Source organism: Elaeis guineensis, chromosome 10 (genome assembly GCF_000442705.2).
Source record: "Elaeis guineensis isolate ETL-2024a chromosome 10, EG11, whole genome shotgun sequence".
In the NCBI taxonomy this organism is placed as follows: domain Eukaryota; kingdom Viridiplantae; phylum Streptophyta; class Magnoliopsida; order Arecales; family Arecaceae; genus Elaeis; species Elaeis guineensis.
The window spans coordinates 81766879-81781815 of NC_026002.2; the positions used below are offsets into that span (position 1 = coordinate 81766879).

At 37.2% G+C, this 14937-nt stretch overlaps 1 protein-coding gene across 16 annotated transcripts; it reads left to right on the forward strand.

The window, feature by feature from the left end:
* The first annotated feature begins 7441 nt into the window (after positions 1-7441).
* On the forward strand, positions 7442-14273 carry LOC105034255 (uncharacterized). Of its 16 annotated transcripts, none has more exons than XR_012134732.1 (4): positions 7442-9668; positions 9752-12378; positions 12535-12647; positions 13211-14273. XR_012134732.1 is itself a non-coding variant. In XM_073244189.1 (2 exons), exon 1 carries the CDS (start codon positions 7457-7459, stop codon positions 9644-9646), a length of 2190 nt encoding a protein of 729 aa, XP_073100290.1. In that variant the 5' UTR covers positions 7442-7456; the 3' UTR covers positions 9647-9668; positions 9752-14273. The 16 variants fall into 16 exon arrangements, 1 of the variants encoding a protein (XP_073100290.1); XR_012134734.1 differs by having other exon boundaries at positions 12535-12639; XR_012134727.1 differs by having other exon boundaries at positions 9752-10260; positions 10486-10570; positions 12193-14273.
* Positions 14274-14937: the final 664 nt, after the last annotated feature.

Sequence of the window (14937 nt, forward strand, 5' to 3'; positions counted from 1 at the left end):
ATTGTGATTAAGACAATGACCTAAGGATTCTTATTTGAAAAGGTGCCTTCTGGGAAAAGGTACCTATTAGGAAGAGGTACCTTTAATAAAGATACATTATGAAAGGATGTGATAAGTAACTATTCAAAAGAGTTGTGAACTAATAGGTATAATTGAAAGGTTAAGATGGTTTAAAGAGAGATGATGAAAGGATGTCTTAGTATCTATAAATAGGACATGGAGTCATCATTTTAGTGATAATAATTTCAATTATTCTTTCTCTTCCTTTTCCGTCTACAAATATCTTATTCTTCCTTAAAATTTGATCCAAGTGAGATCACCAGTCTAACAACAAGTGATCTCTAATCTAAGGTATAAGATTCGACATGGGCATCAGAATTATGAGATGCACATGAGAAAGAAGAAAATATTTAAGAAAAATAACATGAGATAGATGAGATTTGGATGGTCATGATAAGGTGGTCAAATAAATAGGGAGTGGTAAGTAAATGAAACAATGAGTAGGTGTTTGGAAAAAGATTGTGTGGAGATTAAAGAATTGAAAAAAAAAATTGTAGAAAATTTCAAAAGCTTGGTGTCATCATCCATTACATTTAAAAAAAATAGAGACTATAGGGAATCAAAATAAAAATACCTCCACTCTTTTAGAGTACTGGTTATTGGATGGGTCATGACCTCATAGAGATTTGAAAGGAGATGGAGTTGGCGGCGGCACCGAAGGAGGAGACGGGGCCTTCCAGTGGTAAAAATGGGAAAAGAGATGCGATTAATCAAGGGTATAATCAATTCTGGTTAACTTAATGAGAGATTATGGTTAATTAGAATAGAATGATGGTAGGCTCAAAGAAAGGGTTGTCTACAAATTAAATTAATATTTTTTAAAAATTTAATTTGTAAAAAGGAGAGGTTTTTTTTTACATATAACATGTTGGGAGCGACATACATGGGCAAAAAAAATTATAGAAAAAATTATAGCGATGCCCTTAAGATTTAACTCTTTTACACTTGGATCCCAAAAGAAAAAGATTTTAAATGGCCTCCAAAACTTTATAAATATTATAAAGAGCCTCAGCCGTGAGTCTCTGTTAGACTACATTATGACGTAAGGGTCATCTGAAGGGTTAAATCTTATAAAATACCATAAGCATCCTTTCTAGAGTTCTTTGGTTTTGATGCGAAGAAGAGTAGAAGGAAAGAAGTATCACATGACATATATATGACCATCATCTTTCCTTTTTCTTGGTCGTGCTCTATATTCCCCATCTATTATGAGCAAGTAGGAAACAAGATGGAGGGGAGAAGGAGTATAGATCAGGCAGAAAAAGAGGGATCATATAGGTGGTAGAAAGGAGAACATAGATCAAAGAGAGAGAAAAATCTGGACCATAATAGCTTCGACCAGTAGCAGCCATATCTCCATCCAACATTTTGGCTAACACTCTTCAGTGTATTATGACAGTGGGTTGAGGGCATCTCTGAGGACCTCATGGACTATGGTTAATCCTAGTCGAGGGTTCTTTGCTTGCTCTATTTTTGAGGTAACAGACCTTCTCATTCCTCTTTGAATTTCTGTCACCTGTAGCCCACCCATTTATTCAATTTCTTATTATAGGAAAGAAGAAGATGATATGCATTTTTTCAATGGTATGATCTTCCACCATCACCATGTATAAGAGACCTCACGAACAAACTAATTCAAAAAAATAAAAACCTGAAGGGTGAGCTTTGTATCGACAGAGGGCACAAGAAGTATTTTGGCATGATGTCTATTTGCTTCATAGGTATTCGCTGGTACACTGTTGGCACTGAAGTGGAGTGTCGGGGATGAGGATCTGAAGCAGTTCAGTTCATAGATATAGTTATCAAGAGAAAGTGAAACTGTAATATTTTAAAACTTTTGGGGTCCTAGTGTTCTTTAACATAACTTTTGGGAGCTTAGAATATGCAGTGAAAGCTTTTAAGATCTTTATGTAACTAGTTTTTATTAAGAAATGAATATGCATATTTATTTTTTAGTGCCTTAAATATCCTGATATATTCTTAAATATCCTAATATATTTCAATAGATACCACAGTAGTGAATAATTTGTCTATGCAATAAAAAAAATATATACGTCTATAAATATCATTTCTGCTTATAGTATATACAATCATTTGTACACATCCATACACATCCATATATTTATCATTTCCATCAGTGGTCCATATAAACATCCATACACAATCACACACATTAAGGCACTGAGTGTATACATTCATACACATTTACATGATTATCATTTCTATCTACAATTCATACAATCATCTATATTCATTCATACATATATTTATGGTTATCATTTCTATCTACAGTCCATACAATCACTTGTACACATCCATACATATTCGTATAGGTATCATTTCTACCAACTTTAGTCTATACAAATATCCATACACAACCATACATATTAAGGCATTGAACAACAACTACCAACAGTCCATACAATCAACTATACATATTCATACACATTCACACAATTATCATTTCTACCTACAGTCTATACAATTATATGTATACATCCATACACATTCATAAAGTTATCATTTCTACCTATAGTCCATACAAATATCCATACACAACCATACAAATCAAGACACTGAACAATAACTGTCAATAATTTATACAAGCATTCATACGATTATCATTTCTATCTATAATCCACACAATCAGCTATATACATCTATTCATATTCACATGATCATCTGTACACATCCATACAATACAAATTTTCATCCGCACATATTCAATCAGTTATACAATCCAAACGATTGTCATTCCCATTATGCACAAATATATAATTAGCTGTATAAATGTATCAATCATATGTCAAATATATTTTCAATTGAGAAGTAGACAAAGCAATATGTCAATCAACATATTCACAACAACATAAAATAAAGCTATGTATATATTTCAATTATCGAACAACAAATTAAAAGCTATATAAATATATTAGTCCTTGAACAAAATAAAGCTGTGTATCACTCCACATGCTCAAAGCAACATCAAAAAGCTCTGTACATATATCAGCATATAAATAACAAAAAGCTACGTATTGGCTATGTATCCCCCCATACAATGAATGTATACATGTATCAATACATAAATATCTCCAAAATCAAATAACACTGCACATCAAAAAAAGTAGGACAAAATATAATGTCAAGGTCTCCAAAGGGATTGTTGGGCTAAGGTTGGTGCTGCTGGTAGGGTTGTTGAAGCTACTGCTACTAGGGTTATTACTGATGCTGCTACTAGTGCCTAAGCTAATGATGATGCTTCTTGTTCAATCCTTATTACCACCTAAAAATTCAAATGAAAGATGTCTACTTTGTATGATTTTGATTAGGGCTTTTACAAGAATTTTTTTTTTTGATGTTCTTCAATTTCTTTCTTGAACTTTTCTTTTTTCTTGATCTACTACCAGATGGAGTGCTATTTTGTTTAGGTGCAGGTACCCCCTTCTTAGGAGTTTCTTTTGTAGGGAGTTTGTTTTTCTTAGGATCTTTGCAGATTCTAGCATTGTGCCTCCATTATATGTAGTTGCTATATTTAAGACTACCTTGAGTCTTTCTTATCTTGTGAGAGTTTTTTCCCTCATCCTCTTCCCTTCTTCTTAACTTCTTTGACCTATTAGGAAGTCTCTTATACACAGATGCATCTAGTGGCTCATAAGAAAAGGGCTCCCATGACTGCATACCAGGTACATGATTGATAATTGATTTGTATTCTCTTATGAAGGTCTTTTTGGTATATCATGATTTATGTATTGGTCAACTTTTTTCTAGAGAATATAATCATTGTTACTGCATGATAGCATGGTATACCAGTCAACTCAAACTTTCAGCATCCACAAATTCTTTTCTCAAGGTAATATAGGTACAATTATAATGGTCCATCTTAAAACTGCTGCCTCCAGCCCATATGATATGGCACTACGTGGCTTATAGATTTGCTAACTTTACTTTCTTTTGAATCTTAGGAAATATAGGACCATTGTACTTCAATGTAGCCTACCTTTTTATTTAGAACTTTTGTATCATAAGTCTTCTAATGGTCTTCAGACAAGTGATAATTGGCTTATCCTTGGCTTTCATGATGTAATTATTAAATGATTTATATATATTATTCAGTATTATATTACACCTCGGCCTGAGACTAAATGCATGCCTGTATCATAGAGATAACTCTTATCCAATCAGCCAATTTGTTACTTTTTAATCTAAGTCAGCTAAGGTCTTCATCCTTAGTTTGAATTCAGATTGAGTACAGGCCCGAATTGTTGCATATAGGGCATCTTTGAAGTCTTTTTCCTTTGAACAATTATCTAAAGTTGGTGAGCAAATGCCTCATTATGTAGTTGAATGTTTCCACTAACCCCTATCAAGATAAGACAAAAGTCAGTATATATTTATGAAATATTAGAAAGCCTAACAAGGGTAGACACGTACTAGTACCTTCGCCTATCTGAATGAATGTCCAACCTCCTTCTTCTATTCTTATGTTTATTGAGAGGTTAGTTAGAAACTACATTCAGCTCTTTTTGTTTTAGGCCTTAATAATAGCCCATGAAATTAAAAAAAATATATCATCATTCTCATCTCTCTCAATAACTGATAGAAGTTGTCCTCCCATAGCTTCTTTCAAGTGGCACCCATCCAAGCCAATAATGGATCTACACCTATCAAAAAAGTCTTTATTACAAACATGAAGGTAGATATATAATCTTTGAAACATGGACTGTTGACCTTCCCTGGGCAATGAACTGATAACCATGATACTATCGGGGTTAGTCCTCTTAATGATATTACAATGCTCCTATATTTTTTCATGTTGTTCTCTATGCGACCCGTGAATGGCTAGGAGTGCTTCTTTTTTGTCCCATATATAGGCTTGAGCCCTGGAGATCTGTACTTTAACATTCCTCTTCACCTTTAAAATAAATCCTTTAATACTCCATTTGGTATCATCTCTAATATCTTCAATATAGGCTTTAGACAACCATCTGGAGTTCACAAGATGCTTATTAAAATATCCCCCATATTTATGTGTGGGTTAAAACCTTCTAATTTGATAAGTGAATACCCTTTATAGGGGGGAGAAATATATGCTCTAACCATAATTTTTCTTGCATACTGCAGTTACTCTAACTTTTCATTATGCTTGTACTCATAGTCAAATCATTATTCTATAGCACATTACTTCAAAGCCTTTCTAAATACAGTGACTGAAGCAAAAAGCATTCCTGACTTCAAATCTATAGGCTTTGAAAAATTTATGACCTCATTAAAGTCTGAAAAGCTGAAGCTATCCCCTTCCCTATTTGATGAGCTACTAATACTTTTGAGCTCATCACTATTAGCAAGCTTAGGTTCTTTTTCAACTATCTCCTCTCCTTCTACAACTCATTCCTCTTGTCTTTTATCATTTATATTAGTAACTGAATTATCAATATACTCCTCAAATAACTCAATATCCTTCTCATCAGAATCTAAGAAGTCACTCAAGAGTTGACTACGATCACTGTCAGAACTGATTGTGTTATACCCTTTTTTATCTACAGGCCTTTTATCCAACCTTCTATTTTGTTCTTACGACTACTCTTGCTCCTACTCCTGGTCATGCCCTTGTTGCTGTCTTGTTCTTAATCATGCCCTGCTGCTAACCCTACCTCTCCTCTTGCTGCTCTCCAGTTGCCTTATCAATATTTTGAGTAGACAGAAGTGCAGAGGGTGACTCAACTATATCCAAATCAATCTCATCAATTATATGTTCTATATAAACTGTTATATTCCTCTCTCCCTTACAAACAGCCAACATTTGGAGCACATCTTGATTAATATATATAGAGGCTTTAGTCCATCTTCCAAAGGCTACTGGAGGACTGCATAGTATAGTTATTTTATTTTTTTGGAATCAAGCTCCTTCATCAAATTTTCTAACTCTATGTAACTCACTAAGTCTAGGTCACAATTATCAAAATAGTTGACTGCATGCTGGGAGAGAAATGAAGATATCCCTCATGATGGATCTCTAGTGTAAATAGGTCATCCATTCTGCATACATACATAAAATTATTGTCAATGTAACATTGTTACATTGTATTAATGTTACTTAACTTAGTTAATATGCAACATTGTGGTCTAACTTATCTCAAAGAAGAATATATTAGAATAAAATAATACAATAAGAATAAGGGTTCAATTGTTTAGAGTTAGCTCCCTAGGGATGGGGGTTCCATTCTTTAACATAGATAATAATACTACTTTTATTACTTAATTATTGTCTTACATAATATGCGTTACACAATGTTCATACCAACAAAAAATATAAATAACAAATTTTAAATATTCGCTCATAGTAATTATTTAGGTTAGAAAAATAATTTAAGATTAATATAAAATTAATAAATAAAAATTATACTATATAAATTATTAAAAATAAAATAAAATTATATTAAAGATATGTGAATTATATTAAATACAAGGTTAACAGTCCACATGGCTTCTACAGTGGACCATTATAGTTCAACTACTTTAACCGTCCACATGGACATGGGTTATTGTCTTCTTGCCATACCAAGATTTTAGAATTTAGGATGATGCAGTGGTCCCCTTCACCACTTCCAATGGTCCCCTTCACCACTTCCAAGTACTTTGGTTTACTATCCCCTTACACTAAAGTAGCAAATGCCTTCCAATGCATTTGGATAGTGGCCCCAAAAAAAGTTTTCAACTTCGGTGGAATAGAATCCCAACAATGCATATGGACAGAGGTCCTAAAAATAAATAATTTCATATAAAATCTAAATCAAAATTGACTATAAAATGCAAAAAATCATACACATTGTCAAATACAAACAAATTGGAGGAATGAAAACATAATACATCAACTATTATCAAGCACAAAAAAAATTAAATAATAATAGAATCCCTTTGCAAACACAAAAAAATTTCGAAATCTATCTCTTCAAATTGCCGAATATGTTGAGAAAATTGTACTAATAAACTGATGGTTGGTGAGGATTCCAGCAAGCTCGAATTTCTCTATGGATTTGGAGATAAAAGGGCTCCGATCGATTTGAAGCTTAGGGCAACAAACACCTTCCAACGAAGATGAAAGGGCTTTGATGATTTTTTCTAAAAAATAAATTCTTATATAATTAAAAAATATGGAGGATATTTTGATCATTATTTTTTTTTTGTTGATACTGTTAAAATAGAAACTGATGAATGGGATTCTTTGCAATTTTTATATAGTTTTTTTTTTTTTGGTAGGAAATGTTTATAAAGTTGTAGTGACCGTTTTGAATTTTTTTCTTTCCGGTCTAAAGTGTAAAAAGATCAAATTTTGAGGGGTTAACTATATACAAAATCCTGTATTCAAAACACCAGCCCCTCCTGCTTACGGGGCGCAATGAACGTGGCGGCATCACGCGAAGGCTTCCGCGCTTTAACGAATGACACAAGATGGGGCAGAAGCGGAAGAATGGCCGACGGACAGCAGATGGCGAGGGCGGAGCCTCTCGCCGTCTCTCCCCCGCTCCACCGCCTCCTCGACCTTCTCAAAGACGAGAAGGATCCCGCTACCGCCCTCTCCCACCTCGACGCCATCGCTGCCCGCCACCCCTCCTACTCCCTCTCCCCGTCCCTTCTCTTCCTCCTCCTCCGCCGCCTCTCCTCTGCCCCCGCCCTCCTTCCCCGCCTCCTCCACTTCCTCCGCTCCCGCCCCCGCCGCCACCGCTTCTCCGAGGCTGCCGCCCTCGTCGCCCTCAAGGCCTTCTCCCGCGCCCTTATGCCCGACCACGCCCTCGCCACCTTTCAGTCCCTCCGCGCCATCTTCCGATGCAAGCCCGGCGTCCGTTCCCACAACGCCCTCCTCGACGCCTTCGTCCGCGCCCGCCGCTGGGACCAGGCCGAGTCCTTCTTCGCCTTCTTCCGTACCAGAGCCCGCGTCTCCCCCAACCTCCAGAGCTACAACATTCTCATCCGAGGCCTCTGCGACCGGGGACAGCTCGATCGAGCGGTCCGACTCCTGGAAACCATCCAAGGTCGCGGCCTTGAGCCCGACCGCGTTACCTACAGCACCGTGATCTGTGGGTTGCTTAAAAACGGCGATTTTCTGAACGCTCTCAAACTGTTCGAGGAAATGTGCGATAAAAATGTGTCACCCGATGTTGTATGCTATAATGTTCTGCTTGATGGTTTGTTGAAGAAAGGCGAGTTCTTGAAGGGAATGGAGATCTGGGAGAGGCTGGTCAGGGATCGCGCAGTCGGTCCTAATTTTGTCACGTATAGTGTTATGCTGGATGGTTTGTGCAAGCTTGGGAAGGTTGAAGAGGTGATGGAGATGTGGAGTCGGATGGTGAGGAATGGCCATCGGCCTAATTCATTCACTTATGGGATTTTGATTCATGGGCTGTTTGAAACAGGGAATGTGGATGGGGCCTCACGGGTCTATGCGGAGATTATCAAGACGGGCTTCGTCACCGATGTTGTCACATGTAACTCTCTGCTTAATGGTCTCTGCAAAGCAGGGAGGATAGAGGAGTCCTTGAAGCTGTGGGAGTTGATGGGAAGGGTGGGGAATCGCAACATTGTCAGTTACAACATAATGATCAAGGGTCTGTTCGAGAATGGCAAGGCAGATGAAGCAGTTTCACTTTGGGAAAGCTTGCAAGGGGATGATACATGCCATCCAGATTCGGTGACTATTGGTATTTTGATCCATGGGTTGTGCGAAAAAGGGTATGTCAACAAAGCTTTATGGGTTTTGAAGGAGGCGCTAGAAGATGGTGAGAAGAATCTGGATGTCTTTGCATATTCCTCGATGATAAATGGATTGTGCAAAGATGGGAGATTGGATGCAGCGATTTGCATTTATGATCAAATGGCTAAACATGGGTGCAAACCAAATTCACATACATACAATGCATTGATAAGTGGCTTCTGTAAAGCATCTAAGATTGCTGTTGCCATTCAGGTTTTTAAGGAGATGGTCAGCAGTGGTTGCACTCCTACTATTGTAACATACAACACTCTTATAAATGGTTTGTGTAAAGTGGAGAGGTTCCAGGAGGCTTCTAGCTTTGCAAAAGAAATGATGGAAAAAAGTTTCAAACCTGACATGGTGACATACAGCTCTTTGATGGATGGTCTCTGTCGAGATAATAAGATTGATGTTGCTCTTGACATTTGGAACAGAGTTCTTGACAAGGGCTTTGGAGCTGATGTCATCATGCACAACATTCTTATCAAAGGCCTTTGCTCTGCTGGGAAAGTGGAAGAAGCCCTGCGTGTTTGCTTGGAAATGAAACATAAGAACTGCACTCCAAGTCTAGTAACATACAACACAATTATGAATGGACTTTATCAAGTTGGTGACTGCGAAAGGGCATCAGATGTATGGGTCCAGATGTTAGAAGCTAGGTTTGAGCCAGATATCATTTCTTACAACATAATGTTTAAAGGTCTTTGTTCTTATAATAGGACATCTGAGGCAATCAAGTTATTGGATGATGCCTTGGGTTGTGGTATTATTCCAACTGCCATTACCTGGAGTATACTAGTTAGGGCAGTTATCAGCAACCGAACAGTTCCAACATGATCTCTGTGAAGATCTATTGCAAGTGAGGTTTCTCTCTTTCTCTTCATCAACTTTGTATTATGCTTATTGGATTGGTCGCATTCCTTTACATGCATTAACATGCAGAAACACTATAATCTGCTTCCAAATGTGGGCATTGCATTTTCTGCATGTGTGTCGTGCCAGAATATTCCAGGACTCCATGATGGAAAATCACTGATAATGCAAACCAGGCAGATTACTGGATATTTGAAGGACACTTATATATCCTTTTAAGCTCTGAAGGTATGTTTACTTGCAAATTTTATGGGGCACTTTGTGAAGTTATCTTGCAAAATCCCTTATCAAAATGAACTCATTTTGAAGGCTTTGCTTGTGCTTAACATTTTGTGCATTTTATGTGGAACATAGCAATTTCTCATATTATGCGTTTTCTGCATCGACTGATATTCATTCCTAAGTTTGTTAATGCTACTTGGTCATATTGTTTTGGGGCAGCATTTTTATCTGTTTGGTTCCTTAGGGTGTGTTATCTAACTTTGACCTGTGACAGGAGTATTGCTGTGCAATGTGCATCACAACGAGCATCGAGGTGCTGGTATGTGGTGCTGTGTGTTCATGCAAGGAGCATAGAGGTGCGGAATGTGGTGCTGTGTGCTCATGTGCATGCATGTGCATATGAAATGCCTGCTTGCTCATTGCAAGACACAATAATAGTGTTGAAAAAACAAGTTTAAAATGATAGGTCGAAATAAGTAACTTTATGCTTCTCTCTCTCTCTCTCTCTCTCTCTCTCTCTCTCTGTAGCAAAAGGTATTCCTATTATTTCATTTCCTTTACTAGGATTCTGATGGCTGCAGTCAAGGTTTGCAATCTCATTGTTGAGGATTGTAGCGGTCATGTACTGGAATGGCTTGATATCGTGTGGAACTGTACGGACACTTGGTATGCAGATGCATACTGGTTCCTTCTTTTTCTTTTTCTTCTTTTTTTTAAGATTATATTATGATTTTAGGGATGTTAATATTATTTTATTTCGTATTGGTCTTGACCATATGATTGCTTAATGGATGCAATTATCATAATTAAATACAGATTTGTAACTCGATAGACAGATGCACATTATTGTATATCCTAGTCTTTGTCATCTACATCTTTATTGCAGCTGGAACTTCATCTTGAACTCTTACTTTTGACTCTTGGCATCCTCCCAATATTTTTAACTCTACTATTTTCGCCTTCATTTCATATATTTATATAGGTTAAATTATCCTGATATATAGGTCACATGATATCCAATTGTCTAGTTATTCTCTTGCTCTTAGACTTGTGGTTGCACCCCTCTATATCTCTCCCTAAATGTTGCTGCCTGAATTATAATCAACATCATACAAAGGCATTGGTCTAACCAAACAGCCAAGGGGTTTTGTTAAACTTCATTTTGTTTATGCAAACCATTGTTCCCACCAAGAATTAAAATTTCATATGAGGATTCCTAGATTACGAAATGACAAAAAGCTATGCTTAACTACATTTTGTTCTTCAAAATTTACTAGTGCGTAGAGCTTGCCTTCTCCAATCACTATTCATGGAAAATGCTTTTCTTTGTTGATGGTTCAATTAAACAGTACAAAGCTCAGATGGTGGTGATTTTTTTTTTTTTTTTTTTTAAATTGTACTTAAGGGCATGGCATAGGCTATGAAAAACATTATCAATGGTGGGCAAGATTGTTATTCAAATATTAAATGTAATGTTTGTGTATATTCAATAGTCCCTCTTTTAGATGAACTGAAGAGAGCCTCTTTCATGGAGGTCTATATGAGATCTGCATGTTCTGGTCTGTCATTCTGCACATATCTGGAAATTGATCATGATCAGTACTGTCTCCCTTTCAATGCTTTTTAGTTAGGATTAGAATTTTAAATCTTTATTACGAACCCAATCTTGCGGTAGGATAAAGAGTTTTTTTCACAAAACTCACCATTCCATTTACAATTTTTGAAGAAAAGAGATGAGAATGGCATCTTGTGGCCTTCTTCTTTTTAATCATGGGATGGCCCGAACCAACCCAAACCACTCCTAACCAAGCAGAACTGGGTGGTTCCACCTGGTTTAGAGTGAGGGTTGTTTCATACAGATTCCTGAACCAGTAGGCCACAGTGGTTCAGGTCAGTATGGTTCGAACCAAGTGGCTCGAGTCAATATGCCCTGAACTTGGTGGTCGGCCATGGCTACAGTTCTCGATCTATCAAGGTTGATTGTGGAGATGATTTTTTTTTTAATTATTTTATTTTATTTTATTTTTTTGGGTGTGGGGTGGTGGCTTCAATAGCCTCTATGGGAATTTGACCTGCACAGAATCTCAGCTGGTCTCAAGTCTTGAGAAAACCAAGTAATTGAAGGATGGTCTCAAGTCTTTTGGCAGGGATGTGGTTCTCGTATGTCTTCTTCCCCTCAGCTATTGACACAGTAGACATGCTAGTTAGACTTGAGATGTGAAGACACTTTTTGTGGAACTTATTTCAGACCTGTAACTCTTGTCTTTTTTTTTTCCTTCATTAAACAGGATCATCCTTATAATTTGTCAGAAAGGAACAAACTCAGCCATCATAACAAGTCTTATCTTGTTTGATGATGCAAATATCTCTTAAGAGTCTCCTACTCCTCTGCATTTGTTGGCTCAAGCTGTTATGCTGCTCACTGTGTTTCCAATGCACAATGTGTTCAACAGCCTTAGAACTGGAAGAATTTGGTAATGTGCTTATTATATCTTGCTGTCTGGGCTTTGAGTAGCCTGATGTGCAATTTTATTTCCCTTGCACCATATCTGCCACCTCTATAAATCTACTGTATGCTTTTTACCTGACACTCTGTTGGTTATTTCATGTATAACTTTTATGAGGTGAAGGTGAGAATCAACTAATTATACACTATACAGCATCAGAATGTCTTAGTTATACAATTGTGGCAATGGGAGAATATTGCCAGAATGATATCTTGATGCAATAGCAAGGTTAGCTGGTGTGTATCAAACCCCAGTTTTAAGAATTGACTGTGGTTTATTTTACCATGCAATATTTGTCTTCGTCCTTCTTCAAACTGTTTGGTTATAGAGAATATTTTGTTCTCTTTTTCTTTTCTTTTCTTTTATTTTTTTAATTCTTAGGTGGGACCCAATTTTAAAATTTTTGGATGCTTTTGCCCCTGGACAAGTGCATACGGTTGGGTTGCATGTTTAAGCAGAGCTGAATGCATATAGTTTTTATGGTGAATGCATATATTTTTTAAGCAAATACACATATTTGCAACATTGATTGCACATATTTGTCGAGCATAAAATGCACATTCATGAGCTACAGCATGCCTGTGGGTCAGGGGCTAATGCATCTGAAAGTTTTAAAATCGTTCCACTATTTGTGGGAGAGGAAAAAAAAAAAGGTGGTCCGAAGTTGAAAAATTCCTGAGAATTTATGGAACAGACAGTATTCAGTAAGACTTTTATTTCCCAAAAAGGAAAGAGGATTCTACTATTATGTGTCTTTTACTCTTTTTCCTTATTCATTTTTTTCATTTGTTGATGACAGGCTTTGCTTATAAATGTACTGAGCTAGTAGGCGGACAAATATCAAACCCAATGCTGCAGCTTTTCTCCATTCTACCTCAGGAGTAGTGGCAACAGCATTTCCAATTTGACAAGCAGCAATGATATAAGCACAAATATTTCTCAGATCATTGATCCTGCACTCTCCTTTGTGACTTCTCCAATCTTTGGTGCTTCAAACTTAGCTTCTATGTTCCCTTGAGGTGCCTTTTCCCACAGATTCTTGAAGAACAGGCCTTCAATTTGGTCCGGCTTGATCTGATCCTCAAATTCCTCCGTCACCCTCTCATTCTTTTCAATCTCCTGTCTGTTAATTTTTGCAGTCCCTTCAAAAGCCTGCTTCAGGTTCTCCAGGTTTGCCATGATCTGCTGCGTCAGGAGAACTGTTGTTATTTGGAGGAGAGATTTTGCAAAATAGCAGATGCTGTCATGTATTGTAAAAATAAAAGCTTTATATAAGTTATAAGCAGACCCTGGCACTGGCTTTGTCAAGCTCTTTGAGACCATTCTCTCCAATTTTGCTGAACTCAGCATTGGCATCCTCTGCAAACTGACTCAAGACATTCAGAGCGCTCATCAAGGCAGTTGGTCAGGTGAACCTTTTGGGCTTGAAGCATAGCGATTCGTGCACTGTTTTTGCTTCTCCTCTTCAGATGAAGAGGAGTCAGAACCAGCTTCTTTGGAATTACAGAAACAGAGGTTTAATCTCCCAAACAGGGTTTGTTTGGGAGAGGGAGGAATGTTTGAATGGCCTTAAGTGTGTCCATGTCTTCATCTGTTTGTAATACTGAGGGTACGCGGAGAGGCAAGAAGTGGAGAGCCGAGGATGTTCTTTCACTCCCGGTAGCAGTGGCGATCTCCACCTCCCATGCTCAGACATCAAACATTATTCATTGCCGTCTAGTTTTATTTAAAAAGAATGGAGTGTAACTCCATGTATCCATTTTGCGCTGCTGTTTAAATAAATTTTTGGTACTGTTTGTTTGTGTGGAAAAATAATGTGTTCTTGTTATTATAATCGATTTCTTCCACAGCTGCATTCTTGATTTTCGTGACCATTTAAAAGAGTGTTTCAGCAAATAGAATGTGTCATTTTCACCAAAAAAAAAAAAAAAAAAACAGAATGTGTCATTTCAGCAACTTGGTATGTGGGATTTTACATGCCATGGAAAAAATCTTTCGATGGGCTGGGAGGTGTTAATGAGCCCAACTCTTTTTATCCATCCTGAACAGGGAAGTTCTGCAGGCAGAATTGCTTCCATGCCCGTTTCTTGTGAGGGATGCAAACAGTAAAATCTGCTGCCTAAAATGAATGAATTGTCCCTTGATTGGTCAGTCCAACATTTAATAAATGTGTAGAGATGCAAGTTGCAAGACTTCCTAAGCTCCCTTCTTTTTGAACACCTGATACTTTACGTCTGTCAAGTAGTTTAGGTTTTGCCTCAGGACATGCAAATTCCAACGGAAGGTTTTCATGGAGGTTTCCATGATACCAAGTAATTTTTGTATTGTAAAATTTAGTTAACAGAAGAATATACGTTTCCTGCATATTAATGACTTATTTTTGAAATTAGCCACTGCATGTGTTAGGCAAATGAGATGAGACCACTTGGTTGATTTAGTAGCTGTTCACTTATATCTGATCGAATCCTCTATTAAATATGACAATATCTGTAGTCCTGGGCTGAAATCATCCAAATAGTGCTGGGA